The 26,200-nt window shown below is 36.5% G+C and overlaps 1 protein-coding gene across 7 annotated transcripts in view; it reads right to left on the reverse strand.

The window, feature by feature from the left end:
• SEMA5A (semaphorin 5A) overlaps nt 1-26,200 on the reverse strand; it is a 356,553-nt gene that overhangs the window by 168,231 nt on the left and 162,122 nt on the right. For all 7 annotated transcript variants that reach the window (XM_056483463.1, XM_056483464.1, XM_056483466.1 and 4 more), the window contains 2 exons: nt 24,474-24,573; nt 13,226-13,271 (listed from right to left, as the gene is read on the reverse strand). In XM_056483463.1, coding sequence (XP_056339438.1) covers nt 13,226-13,271; nt 24,474-24,573 — 146 coding nt within the window. The remainder of the gene's footprint in view (nt 1-13,225; nt 13,272-24,473; nt 24,574-26,200) is intronic.

Consider the following 26,200-nt stretch of genomic DNA (forward strand, 5'->3'; position numbering starts at 1 on the left):
CACAAAGCCATTTGCAGATCCTCACAGAGATGTGAGTCTGGAAAGTCTCCATCACCTGTTCTGTAAAAATGTTGGCTGAAAATTATGCATAACAGCCTGGTAAACATCATTGGCCTTCCTCCTTCAGCCTGTTAATCAGACATTTGCACTGCCTCCACCTTGTTCCAGAGCTCAGAGAGTCTTCTCTGCTGTGGTGATCACAGCTTTTTTAGCTGATGTTTTTTTTCTTGTTGGCTGGCTTCCAGGGATACTCTAGATTTGTGACCATTTTGTGGCCATTAAAAAAGAGCTGCTTTTCGTGCAGTGTATTTAGCCAGACCAGATGTTCTTCTTGAAGAAATTACTAGTTTTAATCCTCTTTTCTCCTCAGATTTTATCTTTCAGGACTCCATTTTCTGTGCTACACTGACTAAAGCTCTTTCATCTATTTGGCTCTGATTTTCTACACAAACCAGATTCAATCTGTGTTTCAGTTTTTTTGGATTTTGTTTTGTAGGTTTTTTTGGTTTTTTTTTTTAAGAGGTAATCTCCAGCTTCCTGCCACTTTTTCTTCAGCTGGCTGTTTAGAATCAGCAGGCAGTTTATGGATGGCTGGTTCTCCCAGCAAGGACTTCATGATCCTTTCTGTTATGCACTGCATAGCCCATATACCTGCTGTTCTGAAAAAGCCTGGCAAATATTACTTATTCTTCACAGATAAAAACAAATAACACATTTTTACCTACTTCTTGCAGTAAAAATTCAGCTTTCCCCTTTGGAAACTCCCTAACTCCATCTGCAAGATATGTTTGTCCTAGAATGATTTCTCAGGCTACAAGATATATTTTCTTTCCCAGTTCATGTGGGGGATTAGCAGAGACAAGCCTTCCATAGTGTTATCAGTCAGCTTTGTATGTTGGTCTAAACATAAACAACTCTAAAACACATTTATAAAGCTTCATTCTGATTGGATTCATTTACAGGGATATATTTTTACCTGTGTTCCAGCCTGTCCAGCTATTCTTCTCTGCAACTTTCAAGTCCCAGTGAGAATGTAATTACTAGAAACCAGTGTTTCATCATGCTGCCTGCTATTTCATCACAGAAGTTTCAGCGGGTTTGGTGATGGAAATACAAATATTTCTTCAACATTAATTTGGGTAGATTTATTATTCTCTATCCCCTCATTTTAAGGTCAAATAATTAAAGTGCAATTGTACAATGAATAATGTCTTCTTATGTTTTATAGGTAATTTTAAGGAAATAAGAATGACTGGACATTTTTCTTCCTCTACAATTAAAAATGAAAGCAATTCTTCCTCTTGTGTGTCATAGCTGGGCATGAAGTAGAAAAATCAATGAAACCACAAATTTTAGTGGAAAAATATACTTGGTTTACACAGCAAGCCTGCCTTTGTAGATTATTTGCATATGATTTTCTATGCACCAGTTCCACAGTTTCAAATTTATTTCTCAGTCTCCTTTACAGGATAGCAAGAGTATGATAATCTAAATACAACTTGAAGAGGAAACACAAAAGAAGCTGATTCTTATCTGATTTGTTTCTTTGTAAATAAAGTTCTTGTTGCTCTTCCCATCCCTCATGGGATTCAACTGCACAAATTCACTTTGGATTTCCTCATCCCACCTGAGGCTGCTTAGACAGGGATTTTGGTATTCCTTCCTAGTCACCTGTCCCTGTTTCCATCACTAGAATATTTCTTTATTTTGCTTGAGCTTAGTTGGAAACTCTTTGTGTATCCATGCAAGTCTCCTGGTGCCCTTGCTGTTTCCTGAACGGACCATTTGATATTAATAAATAAATAAATAAATAAATAAATAAATAAATCTGTTTATAAAGTATTTTGCCTACATATACATTAGCAGGTGAAATTCTCCACTCAGCTTTAATTTGTCAATGCATATACAGAGTTTTGTTGAGTATAAGTTATTCAGCTGCATTTTCTCATGCTGAATAGCACAATATTCTATAAGTAACACCACTGACAGATGTGTGAGAAAAGACTGTGGAATCATGCCTAGAGCAGGTCTTCATAAATATATGAGGGTTATTTTTGATCTTCTATGAACATACAGAATTACTGTCTCTTCAGACCTGTCCTGACATATTGTAAAAGATTCATTAATAAATCCTTGCCTAATTAAAGTAAGAAAAAATGCCACTGTGAAAGGTTATGTGTGTATTTGGCAGTATAAAACTTAATTCAGATACTTTTATTGCCCAGGTATTCAGAAAAAAAAGAGCCTGCATAATTCTACTGAGTAACAAAAATAACCATGCACCTAGGAGACAGAAAGAGGTTCACTGAGAAAGGTTTCATCTCATCAATTGAAAATAAAACACATGCAAAAGTCTGAACATTCATGCACATGAGTTCCACGGTTCCACTTCCCTCAAATCTCTCCTCTTGCCAGATCTCACAGCTCTTGTAGCAACAAAGTGGGGGGAAAATTAAAGAATAAAATTTCATCATTTCAGATCCCTGAGATGATTGGAGGAGGCACAGAATCACTGCCAGAATTGCCCAAATATCTGGGCAGAGACTTGGAGCTCATGATTCCTTACCCTTAGGAGCAGGATTCCCACAGACAGATTCCCTAAAAGCAGTGCTATGTACAAACACTGGGCAGCATTTTCCACTCAATGTGGCTTCAGAACAATTTCATCCTGTCATTCATATTTAATTGCAATTAACAGAAATCAAGGTCATGTACATGTACCAGACACTGTATTTAATTTTAAATGCTCAATTCAAAGGCTCAGAAAGTCATAAAAATATAACAGAATAAATCTGGTGGGTTTTTTCCAAAACAGTGGAAAATATTCAACTTAATCTCCATCCTATCTCTAGAAATATTTGCTAATTATAAAATTATCTCCAAGGTGTTTTCAAAATTCTGAAAACTCATGCCCACCTCAGTTTTCATTTAGAAACTAAAGTAGTAAAAAAGAGAATCATATATCACATAAAAATGGTCAATGCCACAATGAAAGTTGTTATTTAACTAATAATTAACAGAAATTTGGTTTGCTTCTGACACAGTTACTGGTTTCTCCTTGAAGTAATTTTAATAAGGTTGCTTTATCCTGGTACCCACATAAATATGAAATTCTGAGATTTTTTCAGGTCTTTCATTTGATTTTTAATAAACCTGAATCAGGCTGTTTAAAACCTAAACCAAAACACAAACAGTTTTGTGGCTGACTATTTCTGACTACTAAAATGGTAGCTATACCCTGGGAAAAAGAACTGTAGGTTTTCATCAGGGAGGTAATTTTCAGAATTGAATATAAACATAACTGTAGGTAGAAATATTAACCTCTAGTAAAACTCGATTTTATTAATTTGTTTTCTTTGAACTATTTTCATTACTTACATCAGTCTGAATTGCTATAAATATCTCAATATATATGAACAGGCCCAAGTACAGACCCTGTAATTTCTCATTACTTTGCAATGGTCTGTTCTTTTCTTTTGGTATTTTGATTACTTGTTTGGAAAATCAGTATACCAACCACCAGTACATCCCTGATTTGGAAAAGCAAATAAATTTTTCCCAGGCACTAGAGCAAATGTATAAAATTCAGAAGAAGAAGACTGAAGAAGATGGTATTAAAATCAGGGAAGAAAAATAAAAGAAGAAAAAAACCAAACATACAGCACATAAACTTATAACTAACTGAAATCTGTGATAGATCAGCCCATATTCAATTCAGCCTTGCTTAAGAATGCACAATAGTGGTCACACTGTCTTCATACTGTTAGTAGAGTTTGGAAACTGAGACAGAAAGAGCTTGACACACATTTTACATTCAATTTACTCACAATGCAAGCCTGCTGCATATGAGCGATGTAGGAAAAAAAACTTGTCAAATTCAACAGATACTTAATTAAAAAAAAAAAAAAAAAAAAAAAGAAAAAAGTGGCATTTATTCATTTATTTTTCCCTGTGCACTAAACACCTCAGCTCAGACTCCAAGTTCCATTTTGAGGACAAGCACATAAAATTGTGTGATTTGAAGGTAGGCAAACTTTGAGTAAAATACTGACATCATAAACAAACACACTATTTCTCTTAATTGTTTTATGGGTAAGATTATGTACTTTAGAGGGCAATTTGTTCCACTGAGCATTGAGGAATTGCTTGTGGTCTGTGAGGGTCTAGATTTGCCTTCAAATAAATCCAAAATAACAGCTAAACAAAAAATTTAATACAAAAATCTCATATATGTGTACAAACCCAGATATTTCCAAGGACATTTAGCTTTCAATTTTATTAAATTGGTTGATTTCCATAGTTTGACATGATTTATCAGTCCCAGACCTGACAGCAGAAGCATCATATTGAAGTACCATCTGGGATGGGTAAAACAATACAAGCCAAAACAGAAGAGAACTAAAAATGAGGTAAGGAAAAGGCAGCAGAAAAATAAGCATAAGGCAAAATGAAGGCAAATGGTATCCAAAAATATTGGATAAGTCTATCAGAGTAAAACAATTTTACTCCACCATTCTCTATTCAGAACAGGACTAGCCTCCTATGCTATGACTAAGTAGTGTCCATCTCATTTAGGAGCAACATTTAGGAGCAACAATCCACCTCACGAATTGGGCTGAGCAGTGTTGACCAGACAAGTAACATACTGGAAGCAACCCTCTCTCTGTGCCCTGAACCATTTACATGGAATCCTCACCAACAATGTTCTTGTTGCAAGTTCCTCAAATCCTTCCTTCTATTTAGGTTATTTTATAGAAGTGCCCATGTCTCAACTTCAGTATGGCTGCTTTGTTTCCTTAGAGGTTTAAAAATCCTGAGTTTTCCTTAATTGCATTAGAAAAAAACTAGTCTCCTAACCTTGAAAATATTTACAGCTCTTCCCAAGGAATGAAGGGAACAGGGAACAGAACCTTTTGCCTTATGGAAACAGTCAGTTCTTTCCATAGTTCAGCAGTTGGGTGCATCCTTTAAAATCAAGGGCTCCTTAGAGCTGAGGGTCAAGATAGGTATCTTAAATTTTTCTGCCCTTTGGCAAGGGAACATGAGACTGCTCTACCATTTTTCTATTATTCAAGGTTTAAGTGTTGGTATTCCTAATTTCATGGGATTTTTTTTAATTTCAACAACCAGCTGCAGGGGATACTACAGACCAGACAATGCCTGTATGCCAGGTACTGATGATCACTGACATGCAGGGGTAAGCTAAACTCATCTCCTCTCTGTGACAGTACCCAAAAGGATCTCTGCCCTACCCCACCTAACCTTGCAGAACTGTTAAATGGATCTCTGCAGTACTGCAAAAGACAATTCCCCCTGTGGCTGAAAACAATGTGTCTTTAAGCCTGTTCTTTGACTACACATGGCATACAAACTGTGGCTGGAACTCTAATTAATTGTTACAGGCCAGAACACACAATGAAGTTCCATTATCAGGGCCTGTAAGCAAAAATCCATAAACATGTTTGCAGACATTCTGTTACAGATACCATGTCTTCCAGAGCATACTGCATATTCCACTTCTTTTCTAAATTGCTCAGCACTTCAGCACCCAGTTGCAAAGAGCTGGGACTCTCCATCAGCAACTGCTTGTGGCAAATTCTCCACCTGAGCAAGACTATTTAAGAATTAAGACAATCTGCTTTCAGTCTCTGTATTAGTTTTTCTGCTCTCATTTTATACAGTTTCCTAACATTTCTGAATTTTCTCAGTGTTCTCTAGTGTCCCTCCATAAATACCTCCCTGTTGTCACAGGATGCTGCTTTGAGTCCAGAATTAGCTGAAGTACACACAGTTCAGAGATTTGGAGAGCAGCAGCCTGATTTATTTTCAACAGATGTAGGCTTTTCAAACAATTTCAAACAAGTAGGCTTGGTGATTACTCTTGTATAACTTTAATGATTTATCATTTTAGTGAAAACATGACCAAGTGTCACCTTCTGAGGAAAAGACATTTCCATAATTACCTTTTATGCATCTAATGCAGTGTGGCTGACCACCATAGAGTACAACAGGGAAAAGTATCAGGAGGGGTGAAATCATTCCACTATAACACCCCAATCAGCTGTTTCAGGAGTATGAGCTGTAAAATGTACACTTACTTATTGATATCACCCCTATTTGTCATGAGAATAAATGCCCTCATATTATATAATCAAGTGATCCAGACTTCCCCTTCCTCTTAAAAAAAACCCAAAACAAACTAAAGAAAAAAACAAAGACAACAACAAAAAAAAGTTTAATACCTAAAGAAGACAGAAGCTTTACTCCAGTGCAAGTGAATGCTTTTACTACCTTGTTTGCTTCTTTACTGCAAAATCAGAACAGAAGATTGCTGTAAACATATGAGAAATGCAGCCTAACAAGCAGAGGAAAGGGAAAAAAGAAAGGATAAAAAAGCTAAGCATCTTGGCTAAATTCACTCATTTGTCTAGGAATACACTTGCACACGTATTTTAGCACTGGCACAAAACAATGACAGATACATCAAATGAATGAGGAATTACATCTCTGCCTGGTTTTCTTTTTCTACACTTTTCCTCCATCTCTGTAAAAACTAACACATTAGACAAGCCAAAGCAGAAGCAAAGCTCTTCCAATTTGCCAGCACTCTTTTTCTTCAGTTAGATGCTTTTCAAATTTATATGACAAATTTCCACTGTACTGAAGGGTAGGAATTTACAAATTCTGGAGATGAAAACCTTCCAGTTTTTCAGAAGCCAAGTGTAAATGAATAACAAGAAGAAATGAGCAGAACAGTAACACATCCAGTTGGCTGCCTCACATGCCCTCTCTGTAGATTTTCAGTGGGGGCCTGCATATGAAAACATCACACACAGGAATAAACCCTTAAACAATTAGCTGATATGTGTAATCACACCTCTGCAGACGAAAAACCCCACACATGGAAAGAAAATTCAGAATGCAGAGTGAATCAGTACTTGGCCAAATATGACCTAAATCATTTTAGAACAGAAGCCATCCTCTGACTAATGCACAGGTGAAGCTAACAGCAAAAAATTTTTTAGCAGAAATGAAGCACTGCCTGCTGGTAACTGATTTCTGCACATTTTTATATTTATCTCATATAAAAATATGTTATAAAGAGAATATCAGGATTTATGTGATCTAATATGTTTTATCTAGTATTAGGATCTAACATGCTTTATCTAGCTTTCAACTGCTTTATCTAGCTTTCAGGTCATTTGGGTATAGATCAGATATGTGAAATTACACACTGCTAGCTGAATTCATCCTTTTCTGGCTTCAATAAAGTTTTATGTTTGGTCAGAAACTATTGCCATGCAAGCAGAAAACAAGATAATGAAAATACTAATGGGATCACAGAAAAATAACTGGAATACCCCAGTCGCCATCTGCACCTGCTACAAACTACTAGCTCTGGCTTCACAAAAACTATTAAATCTTCTTTAATTTTCCAATACTCTAATTTAATTGGCTGTGCACTTACTGTATAATCAAATTCAACAATCTTCCACCAGAAGGGTATCAACAAAAGGAACAGGTACTTGACAGCAGTGGCACTGTGATATGTAGATGTACTGCCCTTTGTTTTATTTTTTTTCTTTTTTAAACTCTGCTTTCAGCACCAATTTAGACAAAAGGTAATAACAGTCCAAATACCTCTGCACATTTTGCTCATCCCTAGCACCAAAACAGGTGTTTGCACCAGGTCTATTATTTTTTGGTCACTCTGTGATTTAGTCACTTCAGTTTTCTTTGGAAAAGTTTTACAAGCACAAGTTGCACCCTTCACTTCCAACCTTTAAAGGAACTCAGAACAGCATCAAAAGTAACACTAACTTATGCACTCTGCTTATCCATTGTGTGTCCTACACACAACTGTGAAGGCCTAAGAAGAAACAATATTTTGGTGGCTGATGCCATCTTCACATAAAAAAGAGAGAAAAGTATCATAAAAGGGAGGAATATTCTCTATTCCCCCATCTACCAGGCACAGGAGAAACCAAGAGAGCTTTTTTTTATTTGTTTTGTCTGTTTTTTCCCTGCTTAGACAATCAAATAGAATGCTAAATCTCAGTCTTCTTAGCACTGTCATCACTTAAGGACATCCTTATTTGAGGTCTCTTATGCCTTCAAGTGTGATATCAGAGAAAATATTTCTTGCATTTCCTTTTCAGCTCAGTTCTTTCACCCCAAAATAAAATTATGATCCATCAGGTTTCCTTCATGTATTTCACAAATCAGTCATCTGTTACACAAATAGTGACTCTAAGTAAAATACAACACAGAAAATAAATGGATTGAAATACAATGAATAAAAGTTTTAGAAAAATAATTAAGGATTCTTAAGGATAGGGTTTTAAAGATAGGAAAATAATTAAGGATGGATTCTATTTATTTAGTGACTTGAAAAACTTGAGGCTAAAAGATTAAAACTTCATTCCCTTTATCTCTGAATTTGTTGATTATAACTAGTAGTCTTTAACATCAGCATAAATTAAAGATTTGATCCTACATAACTACTTACAACTTTTCATTTTGTTCCCTGCAAAGGAAACTCGAGAGCACTGACCCAAAAATTAACTGCAAGGAGAGTTTGAGTGATTTGTGCCTCTGCTTTTTTTAGACTTGGCCAAGTACCACCTTAACCAAAGACAAACTAAGGTTATGAAGGCTTCTCCCAAAAGATATAGTAAGACTTGTTCATAACAATAGCAAACAATTGTTATTTTCAGAATGGAATTACAACCCCGGTGAGGATTTGATTTATTTTAAAAAAAATAAATTAAATTTTGTTAATAATTATACTCTGTATTAAAATCCAGGTAAAATTTATAAAAGCTTTTCAGGTTATGTATATGAATTTTTAAAAAAACCTTAATAATGGAATCAAATTCCCTCTTTGCTTCACATGGGTACACACAAAATATATACTCAAAGCATAGTACAATTTACTTTACTCATTACTTAGCCTACCATCTAGCCATTAGTTTCTCTCATCAAAGTGAACTCTCACATGCAACATGTACTTCAGACACTCATGACACATGCAAACAATATCAAGAATTCTCTTAGGAAAAATTTGTTCTCCAAAGTAGCTCCTTTTCCAGAAAATTCATAGTTCCAATCTTGCCTTTAATTCCTTGAATGCCTTGTGCATGTACAAACACATATATGCAAAATTATCCAGATTCCAGAATTTAAAGTTGAATAACACACATAAAAATGAAACTATGATCTTCTTAGCCAATATAAAGAATTTAATTTGAATCTTGCAGTAAAAATGGGCTAAAATTGTCTTTAAAAATGGACTCTGAGGTATGTGCTGTTCTAACTGAAAGATGTGCAGGTTCTGAATGAGAATAAAACCTGTGGAGAACTATGTAAATACTGAAGCAGGTGAAATAGGCTATATTCAACCTCCTGGGCATCTCAAATAGCAAATAGACTTCAGAGGTGGAACATTTACATGAGAAAGGCAAAGTCAAGTATGTGCCCTGTAAATGCCTCAACAACCTGAGTTTATAAAGAAGTTCACCTTATTGAGGAAGAAAAGGTGCATACTTTCTATGAGGTTTGTGAAAAGATTATGCAGGCTGGCTTATTGTTTATGGCAACTGTAGCATAAAGACTTTTATAAGCTGGCATGTATCAATTTTTCACTCTTTACAGACACATCAGCAAATTTGTCATGTAGGTAGACACAAATAAATATTTGAATTTAGAAGCTCTAATTAAAAAAAAAAATAAAAAAGAGAAAAGGTGAGAACAGATACTTGTGACAGTCATCCACTACATAAAGTCAAAGCCCCACTGTTAATATTGACCTTTCCTAGCTGTCACGGTTTTTAAAGTACATTTCTGAACATAAATTTACTCATTTAAAAATAACTATTTAGATGACTGCTTTTATATTTTAAGAGATATAAAAGAGTTTTCAAGAAATCTATCTTTCATCTTGGCCAATCCTTCTATGGATCATTCTTACTGTTACTTGAGGTGAGCAATAACAAAGCAAAGCTCACAAAACAAATCCATGCAGTCAGGCCTTTCTTTCTGTGAGCCTACTATTGCTGCAGAGAGACTGATAAAATATTTGCCCTTCTACAACCCCAATGAGTGCTTCTTCCCTAATCCATAATCATTATGCATGCATTATTTCAACAGGCAGCTTTGAACAATTTGACTCTTAGGCTTCTCCGTCAAGAGCTTAAAAGGCTTTTCACTTGCTCTATTCTTCTTTATTCTGCTACACAAAGAAAATTGCTGAGACACAGCAAATACTGGTTTGCTAAAGATATTATCATATGAAACTTGCTTATTCAAACAACATGCTCTTCCTATAAATTACAGAGCACAGACCCATGACATGTGGGATGACAACTTTGATGTAGCCACAATGGGCAATGATGTCTCAGTGCACAGCCCCAGCTCATGTTTAAATGCACATCCTGTCTGATGCACTCTGGAAGCACCCTAACTCCACTTTTACAAGGGATTAACTTCCACTAAACTGGTGGAAACAGGACCCTTTTAATACATGTGCTGAATTTCTTTTGTGGTAGCTTGCATTTCAAATGGATGCCTGGTTTTGGTATGGATTTATTCTTTTGGTTTTTTGGTTTGTGGGTTGGTTTTTTCACGCCCCCCCCCCCCCAAGGAAGTTCATCTTCTGTTTACAAACTGTTTTCCAGGAATACACTTGTAAAAGACAGTACATATACATATTTGGCCCAAAGACATTTTTGAAAAAGTTTGTGAAGAAGAACTCATTATTTAATTTCTTTTTAGAAATTCCTTTTTAGAAAGCTTTCCTATTACAAAACAGTATCTGGTAACCTTGCAAAGTCAGATAATACTCCAAAACAACACTTTGTTTATAAAATGTCTCTCTTTCCAAAAATACAGAAATTTGTTAAAAGTATTTTCAAATATGCTTTTGCTATAAATATGAGATTATTACTGTTGCAGTTTATCACATGTAACATGAAGCCTATTGTCTTCCCAATGGCAGTGCATGCACAAACTAATATATTCCAACAGACAATTAGGCATGACAGAGGAGGAAATGGACTTAGACAAAAATAACTGAAGTGCGTCAATTGTCAAAATTTAGTTTGAGGCATTCCCTTTGTTTTCAGGAGAGAAAAGTACAATAAGAAGGATTCAACTGATGAATCAGTTATTAAATAATATCAAAGTTTCAATGCAGAGGAATTAAAGTTATAAAAGTCTAATTGAAAAGAGTAGTAAAGTAGGATGAAAATTGTTTCAATTTGCTTCCATATTGGAAGCATTTCCTGTGCAAGAGAAGAAGTCAGTAATTTTTCTCCGGATTCCCATACACAGTAGCAAAACTACAGCCTGACCAATTTTCTAACATAATTAAACAACAGGTATATACATTGTCTTGTTTCTAGCCTTTTTTGTCTTGTGACTGAGCTATGTTGAAAGTCTTTCATAGCTAGCACTTCACTGTGTGCCTTTTCTTCCAGATGTGAAAACGTGGTTTATTAGCTTGTGAAACATCTGCATGTTTTTACAAAAGCTGGGTCGTTTAAAAAAAATAAATAAAAGCAAGCTATATAAATAGAAGAATTAAATGAGATTTTTTTTACATTATTACTATGACAAAACCTGTGTGAAGAAAAATAAATGCTAAAAGAAAATGTCTTCTGTCAGTACATGAAATGTCAAAGTGCTCAGCCCTTGCCAAACAAATGCTAACTAGCACACAGACTATCAACAAGTTAAACCACAGCAAGCTTTATTTCTCCCCTGAAATTCCACCATTCTGTTCTGCAAGGATTTTACACTGCTTTTGCTTTGCTTCCCATTTTCGTTCCTGTCTCTTTCAACCATAATACCAGATTACAAGACAAGACGTGAATGTGTTCTTTAGTTCATTTGGAAATCCTAAACAATTCACCCTACAAATTAAAACAATGCCTTCAGCCACAGCTGGTTTGGAGCTTCCAAAATTGGCATATCCAAGGAAACAGATCTTTTGGATAATGGCTGTCCTGAGGCATTGTACTGTTCCAACAGAACTCTAACTGAAGTAGAGGGAAAGAAGAGGAAGAGAAGATTTGGGAAGGAAACATATGAAGGACTCATAATAGTAGGCTTGAAAATAGAGGGGGAAATGGAACACTAGGTGTAGGGATATTAAAGATACACTGGTGAAAAAAAAAAAAAAAAAAGGACACTTTTGATGTAGAAACACAAATTCTCTAAAGATTTGTTGAAGAATGTTAGAAGACACAGAGGCAAACCATTTGTGCTACAACACTGAAGACAAAATAAGAAACTACCAAAAGTCAACTTGAGAAGACTGTTTAAAGGCATAGGACTGAAACCCTGTAAACTACTGCAACATCAATAGTATGATTTCTGTGCCCAGTTTGTATTTTTTATTTTTTTCTGATTGGAGTGAGAAGGGGTCTGGTTGAATCAGACAGCACAATTATAAATCTCTGTAATCTACAGATTTCTCCCTCATTAGTGAATTCAGCCTACATGTCCTAACAAAGTCAGGAGCTTCAATCTATGAATTCTATGAATTAGCAGAATAAACTACAGTGGCACCATCAGAGATCTCTGAGTACAGCCTCTCAACAAGAATCTTTAGGACTTAAATTATTAGTCAGGATATTGAATATGGCACAGAAGAGGAAAGCAGACAGCTCAAATTCTGTATATTAAAAGTGCTTGGTGTGTCACAGCTTTAAATACCAGCAACAAAATTGAATATTTATTAATATTGCAGTTTTGATTAAATATAAGCTAATATCAGATCTTCCTTCCAGTAGTCTGTGAAGGCAAATCTGAAAGCCTAATTAAAGCATACACAAGTTGTTTTACAAATCACAAGGACAGCCTTACCTGAAAATATTTTACTTTTCTGTATTCAGCTGTATAGCACTACTCCCTCCATTAATAGGGACAGTATTGAGGCTAAAGGTAGTTAATTTTAAATTCTATTAATGAAGACTATGAAAATCCACTCTAACAAAATCACAGCAGACTAAGGCAGCATCAGATCTGTATGGCCTGCTACAAAGGCTAATCTGGAATTAAAGGGGATAATATAACTTATATAATAAGGGGCCAGAAAAAGGACAAAAAACAGATGCATATTTACGTGTAGCTATGAAGCTTAGGAATATCTTGATTATCTGCTTTAAAACATCTGGTTACCTACCTCTTGCAGAGGAACTATGGAAACAGAAATAAAACATACCTGTATTAGAGAGAGATCCTCAAGCTTCAATCTGAAGAGGTAGTTTCTGGGGTTAAAAAAATAGCAGATAAAAATGAATTGTTACTAATGTTTCAGTAAGAAAACCAAACGTTACCACTGTTTAAATAAAAATACGATTAGTGACTATAAAGGCAGAAAAAAATTAAAAGTGAGAGGTATTCAGGACTTCATATTCCTTCAGAGGCTGTCTTAATATACAGCCCTTTGGGATAAGGACTAGGCTAATTCCTAAAACAGATTTTCAATCTGAAGAAATGGCTAAACATGAATAAAGATATTTATACTGCATGCATCTGATTCATTGTTCCAGTCTTCCTTTAGAATCAACAGGAAGAAATACTCAGTGCTTTGGCAGATTCGTGTCACCAGTGCTGGATGTCCACATCAGAACATGTGGACAGGCAGATTAAAGCTCTCCATTTCTCCCCACTAAGATGGGAACCTCATGCAATTAGCTCAGTCTCACATATGTAAAGTTTGAAGCACATGATCCCACTAGGGTGATGAATATTTACAAGCCCCAGAGTTGTCACAATTTTGAGCAAAGTCTTGCCCTATGTGGTCTAATTTCTTCAAATTCTAAGATTTTTTTTCCCACAGAGAGCAGGAGCTACACACAAACCAAACAAGCAAAGTTTTCAAAAGCCTGTGCATTTATTGCAAAAATATTTCTCACCCTGTCTCTTCTCTACAGCAGTATCACTGCACCCACAGACCTTGGGAGGAGTCCAGGCAAACCACAAGCAAGACATATTCCTCCTCCACCACTGTTTTCTTTGTTTCTTAATTCTTATCACACCTCTTTTTCTTCTTTTCATTACTAGATTTTCCTACTGCATCTTCACAGAAATAATACCCCTCAGTCCTCTTCTGCCTGTTTTTTATGTTATTTAAAACAATTCTGATTTTCCAATGCTAGTACAGAGTGATTATATTTTAGAGATGAAAATATAAAGGATTTTAAAATAATAATATAAATTACTTCAATCTTAATTTATTCATAACAAATATATATATATATTCATAACACCAATTTCTAAGTTTTTGTAAAAGTTCATTTAGAATAACAAAGAAACACAGATGATAGAGAGATGAGTAAATTTAAACTTTACTTTATAAATTTGCAATTTACATTAATTATCTTCAATATTACAGCCATGTATCTTATACGTATGTAATCAAAATTAAAATTAAACCAAATTTTTTTACATAATAATTCTAATTCTTTCCAAAGAGATATGAGGTATTGTTAATGGGCACAGATGATCACAACTTGTGGTTTATATCTCTATTTTTTCAAAATGAGATAGCAGGGAAGGGGAGAAGAACAAAACCAAATTGTGTCTAACTCAAAAACAGAACCACCATGGCCATCATAGCTATCTTTATTTATGGACTCTCAGAAACAGCTATGAGTATTTATTTATTGGCTCTGGTACATATATGGTGTACTTAAATTGTGGCTGTACAGGAACAATGTCACTAGTATTGCTAAATACCCAGGAGTATTGCTAAAGAGAATTACTCAAAATGCAGAGTGCAGGTTACTAAGAGCAAGAATTCATGTGAAGGTAAAATAAAGACAGAATATTTATTACTGTACAGCTAAATCACCACAAAGAAATAGTTAAAATACTTGGGTTTGGGTCACCTGAAGTGGATAAACAAGTGGATAAACAAAGAAAACAGTACTCTGCAGAACAAAGCTTTACCAACAAGTTACATGCAAGTGGAAAGATTTTCACCAAAACACCAGGAATCAATGCATTGTAGTCAAAAAGTCCTACACTCCCTCTGTAAGGACAAGAAATGCCTACACTTCTGCAGAATGTCTTGCCCAGAAGTATTCAGCAGGGAGCATAAATACTTGGACTGCTCCTCATCTTGGTGCATTTAAACTTCCATCACCCATCACTGCACTTCTTTCACTCTGATATCAAGGAAACCAACTTCACTGCTGCTGCAAAACAACTTTTTTTTTACCCCCAGAGAAACTGAACTGCATCCTCAGCAGGTATAAACTGCTCTCTTAACTCAGACTCACAGGAATGGCACATAAATGCCCCATCTCACTCTAGAAATAAATAAAGGCAGTCTGTGTTGCAGAATATGTGAGCAGACAGTCTGGTCTCACATGCTTAGTTTTCAGGTCAGTACTTCATACAGATTTCAATTTCTTGTCTACTCCATCTTCAGATATCTGCTGAAAATTTATGCCTATGAGGCATTTTTAGGACAGATTATCAAATTAATAATGTCTTTTTATCATCTTCCATTCTGACATCATTTCAGCCTATTAAAAAGTAAGGTATTGTCCCAAAATGTAAAGATTCTAAACTAATAAATGCACAAACACAGTGCCAGCCTGAAGAAAAACACTCAACATTTTTCTTGTCTTTTTCTTTCTAAAAAATGAGATTTTTATTCTATTCAGTAGAGCACAACACTTCTACACATTAATATATTCAGTGTGAATTTAGAAAAATTGACCCTATAAGTGTTAGGGAGACTCAAATGCCTATATTCATGTGAATGATCAAGAGGCAGAGATAATTAGTGTACATTTTTCAATTTCCTGTGGCTGCCAATAACCAATTAAAATATTTTTAGCTTTATAATGCCAGCAGAAAGAAAATTGAACAGGAAAAGCAATGTGCAAGGGACAATAAAAACACCTTAGCAACATAAACTGGGCAAATGGACAGCACAGATTGACTGTGACTACATAAATAATCCTGGGCTAAGTGTCAAACGAGCACTCAGAGAGCAATCAGAGCTATTCCTGCCTAGATGTGCCCACTTCAGTAAAACTTGCAGGACTGCATTTAGCTTTACAAATCCAACTGTTTAACAGCATGCTTCACTAGCATGTGAGAACTTGTTCAGAAAGCACATATATGAGGAGAAAAAAATGTAAAAGAGAATTTAAGAAATGAGCATGACAGTAAAAAAAACAGAAAGGAAATGTAGTAATAAATCTGGCAATCCAAAGAAAAAGTCATTGCCAATTTTCATGACGTGCAGAGCCATTATGCTCCTCACAAGACAGGTAACAACATTTTTTCAAAGTGTTATTGAAATTATGCCCTGGACTGCCATTTTTCAACCTCTGTTCAGCTTTATTCCAGTGCATTTATGCTTTGAAGGCAATAAAGAATTGGAAAGAAAAATGGAATTACACCTCTGAAGCACAGATATGACCTCTTAGCACACAGCCCTGCCTCTTTCCCAAATACGGTGGCAATGAGCAAGACAAATACAACTTTGCACGCTGGAACTAAACTGATTTGACACTGGCGGTAATTGGCAAATTTGTTTCCATTTGGTGCTTAATGAATGAGAAAAGCAAATATGTTACATAAATCTGCAAACAGAAGGACACTTAATGAGAAGGAAACACAACTAAGGCTGAGATAAAGCAGCATCCTTCACTCCTCCAGAGATCCAGCAGGCAGCGAGCATTTTGCTTTACATTCACAGCACTGAGCAACTCTTTTAGCTCAGCTGTTCTAATTAAAACCTGTTAGTCAAGAGCCTGCTCAAACCCAAGGGTAAACACTTGCTCTGGTATCAGTGGGAACTGAATGAAAGCACACAAAAAGCCTGCTCCAGTCACCTCCTTAACAACAATATATTTCAATCTAGTGCACTGAGTACGTTCAGTATGACTGCAGCTAAAAGTATAAAACCAGTCTTCTGTATGTTCCTGAACAAGGCCAAGTCAAAAAACAATTGAAAATGCATAAAGATTCAAAAGTATATCATGCTAGCAATGGTTGTTAAATCCAGCATTTTACCCTTTTCTTTGTGAAACTGCAAGCTAAAAGCTGAATGGAACAATAAAAACCCTTGCATTAGACACAGACATGAATTAGAAGAACATTAAGATGGCACACACAGTTCAGGGAAACATGGATTCAAGATTAAGCCTTTTTTAAAAAGACAGCAAAATATATATCTTAATATCACAGAAAATCTCCATAACCCATCCTAAGCCCCCACATGCATTTGCAATTGAAAACCTGAATCAATAAATAGGGATTGCAGCAAGCTCAAGACACTCAAGGTATGATCTGAGATGCTGCCAAATAAAAGTTAAGGACTAAAGGAGATAGTCAATATAAATAGAACTATTATGCAAAAAATTTATTTGGTTAAATCATTAATCTATAGGAAAAATCACTCAAAAGCCAAGGATGATGCATTGGAAATAAACCTAATACAACCATTTATGAAAATGGTCAAATTAGACTAAGGAAAAGCACAGTGGCAAAAAGTTATATATTATCTTCATTTTGCATGAAATGGAAGCCACAGATAATGAGAATAATGAAATTTGAGGCTTACTGATAAATGCTAAAGATGTGAAAACAGAAAGAGAATTTTTTTCTGACTAGTAGGCCATGTTGATCCAAAATTATGGAGAAGTGATTTTCATTGTTCTTACTGCTCTTTTCAAATAATTTCTAAAATTACAGTTTTACTTGAAGAATGAAGACTAACCACACTTTATTAACATTCAAAGTGGCCAAGGGAAGTCTCATGTAATCATAAGCTGACCAGTGGGACAATGAGCTTGTCAAACAGGACAAGAAAAACACTATGGGAGTCAATTATGATAGAATCCAGATAAAAATTGAATTAATCCAATCAAGGGTGCTGTGAAATCTGATTTTCTTCTCTGATGCATTCTCCTCTGGGTTAGTAAACCTTACTTTGCTTCCCTGTGGCTCCTCATATGACCTCAGTAAAGCTGGAGATCCTGGACCACAGCACTCCTGCACAGATGTTCAACCACAGCCAGATGTCACTTCAACATGTTTCTTGCCATGGGCTTCTCCAGAAAAAGCAGAAAAGTACTGGGGGTGCATGCAGCTCTGGAGGTCACCCTCCTCCTGAAGTCATGCCATGTCACCTCAAACTTCCATTAACATCTTCCTTTGTTGGCCTTTCCTTCTCACACAGCACTCAAGTTCCCCCCACCTGCCAATGGCCTCACAATATCTGACACCTGTCTGCCACTGATACATGCAGGTTAAGGATGTTTCTGAATATTTTGTTTTAGTCTAGATGAGTTTGTTTGTCTAAGAAGCTGTTGTTGGATACAATTTTACACTGAAATACCAGCTCAACCAAAATGCTAATCCTGTATTTCATAACAGTGGCTCACTAAATCTTTAATACTTTTTTTTTATTGCTGCATTACATATGTCAAAGTACATGCCCCCAGTTTTTATATTTTGGCAGATATTACATACACTGTACAGTATTCACTCACATGAAGAGCCATGCAAATTCTATGTGGTCTTGTTACCATTTTATTGCTCAATATATTAATCTTCTGTTTCTTTTCAAGATTAGTTGAAATTAAGTTTAAAGGTTGCTGTTACATCTCCTCAAAAAAAAAAAAAAATCCCCCAACAATGAAAATGGGCTTAAAACCAGAAATTTTAAACAGTTCAAACTATTTGTGATCTCCTACTACAGTAATCAACTTGGGTATAAAGTTTGCCTTGAGTTGCTAGAGGTGTGGTGCAAGAAATGTCAGGGGGAGAAGGTAAAGAGTTTAAAATATTCAATTTTCAGATATTTTCTTTTTTTTTTTTTTTTAATTAAGAAATTAACTGCTACAACAGTGACAAAAGTTCCATTTACCCCTAATAAAGGGGTCACTTCTCTTTTGCTCTTACTCTGAGTCAACTCCAGGGCTCCTGTGATGATGCACCATGTCAGCCTCTCTAATTAAAATGCCAAGACATTAAACCAGCACAAGAAAAGGAATGACTTTTGTGGAGTTAGGGAATTGACTAGTGTCACTCTGAAAAGAGACTATTACCAGGGCAAAGAAGGAGAAAACTGCAGAGTGGAACCAGGCATGATCAGGAGAGGTATGAAGCTTTAAAAAATATTCAGGAATCCATTAGCAAGGTAGGAAACACAAGCAGTAGGGGGAAAAGACCTCCCTCTTTCTGCAGCAGTAAGATGATAATTTCTTACAGATTTAGCATTAAACCATAGATTAGATTAGATTAGATGTGCCCAGTTCAATCAGTGGAAGGACAGACATTGACTCCCTTGAGCCAAGTGCTAAATGAGCAGTGATACCCAGATGGATGTTCAAGGAACAGACACCAATTCCCTCTGCCTGGGTATCCTCCCTGTACATGCAGCACTCAGAGCACCTTATTAAACAGGGAGCTCTAAGATTCTCCTGCTGGGAGCAGACAACAGCAAGAAGCAAACCTGGATAGTTATTTATTCCTTTGTTAGAGATCCTTAAGCCACTGTTAATGAATCCCTTAATTTGCCTTTCTGTTATTATGGCAAATAGTGGTAATAGTTCAAATTAACATTCCCAAACTCACATCTAATTAAGGGAGAAGGCTTACTGTTGCAGTCCTTCATCAATGAGATAAGGAGTGACTGAGCCAATAAGCCACCCCAAAGCAAGTTATAATCCTAAAAAGAAAGTTTAATTAACTTGCAGGAGAACATATAAGAGAAAGCCATCACTATTAGGGTACTCTATGTCAAAAAAAAAAAAAAAAAAAAGTCAGGTATGTCTAAATATATATTAGCCAATTAAAAAGAAAGATGAATAGCTTTGAGACCTATTTCTGATATTAATTATATCATTTAAAAGTATAGCTGACCTAACCTAATTTGAATTTAAATGAAAAAAAAAAATCCACATTTTAGGAATGAACACAGTCCCGGCTGCGAACAGCTCAAAATCTCAAGCACAGGAGGCTTGGGAAAAGAGGATAACTTCATTTTCCCTTTAAAAATAGACTTAATTCTTCTTGCATGGTTTGAATAAAACCACTGAGAAAAAGAATAAAATTCAAAGTCACAAAAAAAAGAGAAATAAAAATTTTGCCCTGAACTACTGGGGTTTTGACATGATTTTTGCTGACTCTTGTTTAGCCACAATGGATGAAACACTTTTAGCAATTTTTGATTTATCAAAACTAGAGCTGCTACATGTTACCTACATTGTCAGAAGATGAGGAGGAAAAATGGCAATGCACAATTTGCCTGGCAGTTGACAGACTGTTGTATCCTTCCCCTAATCTGGTCTTCTCTCCTTCAACTGACCTTTCCAAAGAAACATATGGCAAAGCACTTTCACACAGCAAAGAAGACAAGGTTGTTCTTGGAGAAATTCATGAATCTTTATGCCTACCAGTATTTCAAAATACAGAAATCACCATCATATTTTATTACATGCTAAATCAGTCAACCAAGTAACACACAGAGAAATATTTCATCTGACTATTTTATATTATTTATCAGAATAAGATAAACAAGTGTCTCTCATTTCCTTCAGCTTACTGAGGAGCTAATGCCCTGAGAGTAATCCTTTGCTGGTGCCATTTAATTATAAAAGTAAATTCTGCCCTGCCATATGGGTTGGGTTTTTTCTAGGAAAACAAATGAATTCCCAAGAAGGTTTTAGATTGCAATAGAACTCATTTATTTTTATCTGCCAGGTCACATACAATATTAAGAACAATGCCTGGGGCAAATTTTAAAGATACAGTTTCATGGGAGCATGAATTGCATGATTAATGTGAAGGCACATACTAGTGTTGGAGTGGTACCATTCACAGATTGCTGCTGATGGTGTAAGGAAACTGAAATAAAGCTAAAAGACTCCAGCTTAATCAAGACAGGAGAACTGGATGTTTTGCAGAACAAAAAAAATTATCAACCAGTTATAACTTTCTCACAACGGGTGGAAGGCAACTTGCAGAAGCTGAGGGCAGGGATAGGGAGACAGATGCAATTGTAAACCATCTGTTTTTGCACAGCAACAGAATGCCCACAGACATCAGAGGACCACCTTTATTTCCCAAACTGGACAAGCAAGGCTAATCTTAGCAATATAGGATGAACTTGACAGTTATTGCCTGCTATGGTGAATACTATAAAGTCCCTTGCATATTTTTAGAGACCTCGATATCAAAATTATTTCTGTTCTTACTTTGTTTGCCTCAGCAAAATGTGACAAAACTCATTGTTTCTTGACTAAATTACTCATGGCCAACTTAAACTATCTGTTTTTTTGCCAACATTGCTGTTCCATTTGTACTGCTTCATCCTTTCCTAGATGTACCTGTTGGATTTATGGGCAGGTGCTTTGCACATGCTCAGCCCTTGTTATCCAGCACTACAATTCCAACCCTCTTCTCATCTGCCTTTTAGTAGTCCTTCCTTACATTTCTAACTAATTTCCTTAAACCTTGTTCAAGCATATATAAACAGAATAGTACACACTAGCACAATTTAAAGTCTTTGCAAAGAGATCAGAATTTCTCTATCACTCTGGGAGACACCTTTTATGGTATCATAGGATTATATGTGTCTTTCCACACAGCTGCATGACACTGGCAACTCCCAACAGGAATGCAGTCTGGATCCCTGTTGGGATCTCTGCTACCATTCTCAATAAGAGAAATCATAAATACCTTTAGAGGATGTAGAACTTAATAAATGAAAAAGAATCACTTGCTGTGACTATTAATAATGGAAAAAGGATTAAAAAATTTCCAATAGTGTCAAATTTTCACAATAGTATTTTGTTTGGTTTCTAAGACAGAGCAATTTGGGAAGACTTCATTAAATCCATTAAGGTGGAAAAAATCAATTATGAACATAAGATGAGCCACAACACAGCTGCTGGCTGTGAAAAATCATTCCTCTAGTTTAGAATACCACCAACTCACTAAAGCAGAATCCTGAAGGTGCAAGGATGTGGTGGGCTGACCCTGGTTGCAGACCAGGTTCTCATCAAATCTGCTCTATCACTCCCCTCCTCAATTGGGAAGGAAAAGAAAGCATAACAAAAGGTTCTTGAGTTGAGATAAGGACAGGGAGAGATCACTCATTGAGTACCTTCATGGCCAAAATAGAAACAACTTAAAGAAATGAACCAGATTTATTACCAATTAAGATCAGGGTAGAATAAGAGAAGTAAGAAAAATCTTAAAAACACCTTCTCCCCATTCCCCCCTCCTTCCCAGGCTTAGCTTTATTCCCAACTCTTCACCTCCTCCCTGTCAGCAGCACAGGAGGACAGGGGAATGGGGGTTATGGTCCTTTAATCTGCCATTATTCCATCTCAGGAAGAGGAGTGCTTCCCCTGCTCCAGCCTGGGATACCCTCCCAAGGAAGACAGTCCTCCAGGCACTTCTCCAACATGGATCCTTCCTACAGGCTGCAGTTCTCCACAGACTGCTCCAGAATGGATCCCTTCAGCAGGGCTCAGTCCCTCAGGAACAGACTGCTGCTTCCCCCACAGGGTCACAAGTCCTGCCAGCACACCTGCTCCAGTGTGGGCTCCTCTCTCCATGGGGCCACAAGTCGTGCCAGGGTCACCTTCCCAAGGAGTTGCAGCCTCCCTTGGGCATCCCCTGCTCCAGCACAGGTCTCCTCCACGGGCTGCAGGTGGATCTCTGCATACCCATGGATCTCCAGGGGCTGCAGGGACACAGCTGATTCACCATGCTCTGCACCCCAGGCTGCAGGGGAATTTGAGCTCCAGCATCTGGAGCATCTCCCCTACCTTCTCCACTGACCTTGGTGACTGCAAGGCTGTTTCTCTTGTTTCTCTTGCATTTTTTTTCACTCCTTTCTTCTGTGAGCATAATTACTTTTGCTCAATAACCTTTCTACCTTCTTAAATATGTTATCACAGAGGCACCACCATTGCTGATGGGCTCAGCCTTGACCTGCAGCATCTTGGAGCCAGCTGGCATTGGCTCTGCCAGACACGGGGGAAGCTCCCAGCAGCTCTCACAGAAGCCACCCACCCCTGTAGCCCCCTTCCACACCAGAGGCTTGCCATGCAAACCCAGTACACCTGAACTTGTGTGGATGCTGGACCAGTAAATAATAATGTGAATACTCCTCTTGGCAGTGTATACAGTAATATAAGCTTATTTGCACCTTTTTCATGTGCCCCATTGCCCACTTTCTGTCTCTACCAGTGACTGGGTAGCAAAGTGAAGTCCATGCTAGAAGGTGAAAAATTATCATTTTCACAAGTGAACAGGAACTTTTCACTCTTCAGATCTTACTGAAATCTCATTACACATGGTTAGTAGTTCTTCAGTACTGAAGTGTTAGTACAAGAAGACTATAATAAAAAAAAGTTGAAACATTCTAAAAGAAATTACTACATATCAAAAGATACTTCATCAGGAAGAATGAATTAAGAGCGAATTAACAGAATTAAAGTATCTTTGCTGTCTTTACAAGAGCACAGTTGTTGCTTGGGACAGAAAACAAATTATTCAAATGACTGTTCAAATATGTGAATCCAGTGAAGCAAATGTTCAAGAAACTTGTAGCAAAATACGGTCCACAGCACAAGTGTGGTACTATTAAAGCTCTGTTCAGATAGATTTTGGTGAAAGTAACCAAAAATAGTACATTAAGGGGGAAAAAAGCATCAACATGGCCATCTCATCAACAGATGAGACTATGAAAGGTTGCAAAAACCATCCCTGCAAATAAAGGGAAAACTTGGCATGATATTAATAGTGAATGGATTCATTATGCCTGCAGTGGGGACTACATGCAGAAGGTGCATAATCAGTAAGATTTTGTTCAGCCAACCAAGATGTCTTACTACACCTCATATGCTAAGAGGAAAAAAAAATAGTGCTCAAAGACTGTCACTGCTTCAATGCTGACATCTAAGACAGTGTCACTGTTGATCACAGTTTGCAGAGTTCTCCCCCATCCTACTGCACAAACAGTGACTATCACCAACTTTACCACTAATTCTGGTCTCTTGAATAGATGCTCCTGGCATTGTAGTGAATAATTATTAGAAACATCCCAAAACAACGAGCCACAGCCAAATTTGGGATCATCCTAAGCTTCATGCAATGACTTTTGCCACATTGCCATACAACACCTGCTTGTTCTACTGAATGCACACAAAGATTGTTCACTCCAGGAGAGTCCTCTTAAAAATTAGAATAGTGTAAGCTACTATAAACCTTGATACCAGGCAGGCAGTCCATCTTGTAACTCCAGTCAGGGATAAGAGAAATAAGCACACATAACATTTGTACTTAAGATTCAGTTTAGTGGGTCTAGAAGGCAGAGGAGTCACACAAGAGCACACTGATATTGGAATCTGGCTAAATATTGCTTATCACCAAAGAACAAAATTCAGCCTGCTGCAATACAAAAATGAAAAAAGATTTCTCACCTTGCTCCAGCAATAAGCTCTTTTTGTCCTGGGTCAAATGTTAACTGTGAGAAGTCCACAGCATCTTCTGCTTTGAACACGTGTAGCCAAGGGGCAATTTCTAAAAACAAGCAAGAAATACAACTTTTACTATAAACGTTATAGGTGTAGTACATCAGGTAGCCACCATTAAATCTATAGATATTTCGTGTGGATCTGCAAGTTTACTCCTTATGGTTCTCTAAGGAAACATAGGAGACTTTCACACCATGCCATTTAATTTATAATACAGGCCTGTAAAATGTAGAGGGCAGCCACCTTATACACATTTGAATCAAGTATCCATATTTTGTTCTGAATTGTTTTTCCTTCTTGGGTAAAGCAGAAAATACCACAGTGCAACTGCAATTCACTGGCACATACTGAAGCAAAGTTAGATTAAATTTCCATGCATCAAAAGTAGCTGAGGACTAAAGGGGTTTTTTTTGGTATTTATTTTCTTTACAAAAAAGATCTGATTAACTGGAAAAAAAACAAGAAAAACAAACAAATCTGACTTTCCATCATTTTCTCAATAAAAAGGTTGAGAAATGAGGGATTAAAAAGGAAAAATGCTTGACATTCTTTGAACTCTTTTTTTTTTTAACCTTCCTTTCTCAGACCAATTAAGCATTAAGTACATTACATTAGGTGCACATTAAGTACATTAAGCAGGGCAGACAAGCATGTGAGTTGCTGAAAATCAGCAAGGGGCATTACTTGCATTCAGAAGACAAACTTGTTCCTACTTTCAAACTTAAGCAGACATAAATAGTTGCAAATCAAATCCTTAAATATTTTCATTAGTAGTAGTTCTTTTTTTCATTCATATCACAACTGGATACCCAACAGTTTAATTAAATAAACACAATATTGTGGGAACAGAGCACTTTTTTAATTTTTTTTTTTTTTTTACATAGACACATAGGATATATAAAATTGCTGTGACAATAGAAATGGCTCTCTAAAAAAAGTCCATTTCTACAAAAACCTTATCCTCTAGAATTATGCAGTTCTCTGGACAATGATTGAAGCTTTTTTTTTTTTTTTTTTTTTTTTAATGTAGTCACAAAGCAGTGGTCTGCAACTTATGTGAAAGGTGAGGAGGGCTGTGTGTGTAGAGCACAATGGGCTGTGGGACTGTCTATTTGAAGATTACAAGTGTGAAAGAGTCACTTGAAAGACCAAAGGCAAGCACATGGTCATGAGCATTTAGAACACAGAGTCAAAACCAACCCCCTTGGGGATGCTGCAGAAGTGCAATTTTTGATACTGGTATCATCAGTTGCAGCTCAGGTTAACAACATTCATTCTAAGCTCTCTTCTTCACTCATGAGAATATTTTTGCTTTTGCAAATGTCTCAGTTGAAATAATCCATGTCTGGTGCCTGGTTCAGGATGATTTGTTCCTAATTTAAAGTTTTAGCACAAGTGGGTCATCCATTCCTAAGGAATGGGCCCAGGAGAAAAATGTTATTCTGTGTCAAAACGTGTTCAGCCATTGCAGACAACAATTAAATGCAATGTGCAGAAGCTGTATCATCATATACTTTGGAAAAACAGATGGAACTGTGAAATAGAATCACTTGGGTGTCAGAAAAGTAACTCCTGCATTTTTAATGTCAGCCTGTATGCATCTGGGCAATTTCAGGCTTGCAATGCCAGTTTGTACATGCTCTGCAGTACTTGTAGCTAAATTCACTGTTGAT

This window comes from Oenanthe melanoleuca, chromosome 2 (genome assembly GCF_029582105.1).
Source record: "Oenanthe melanoleuca isolate GR-GAL-2019-014 chromosome 2, OMel1.0, whole genome shotgun sequence".
Lineage (NCBI taxonomy): Eukaryota > Metazoa > Chordata > Aves > Passeriformes > Muscicapidae > Oenanthe > Oenanthe melanoleuca.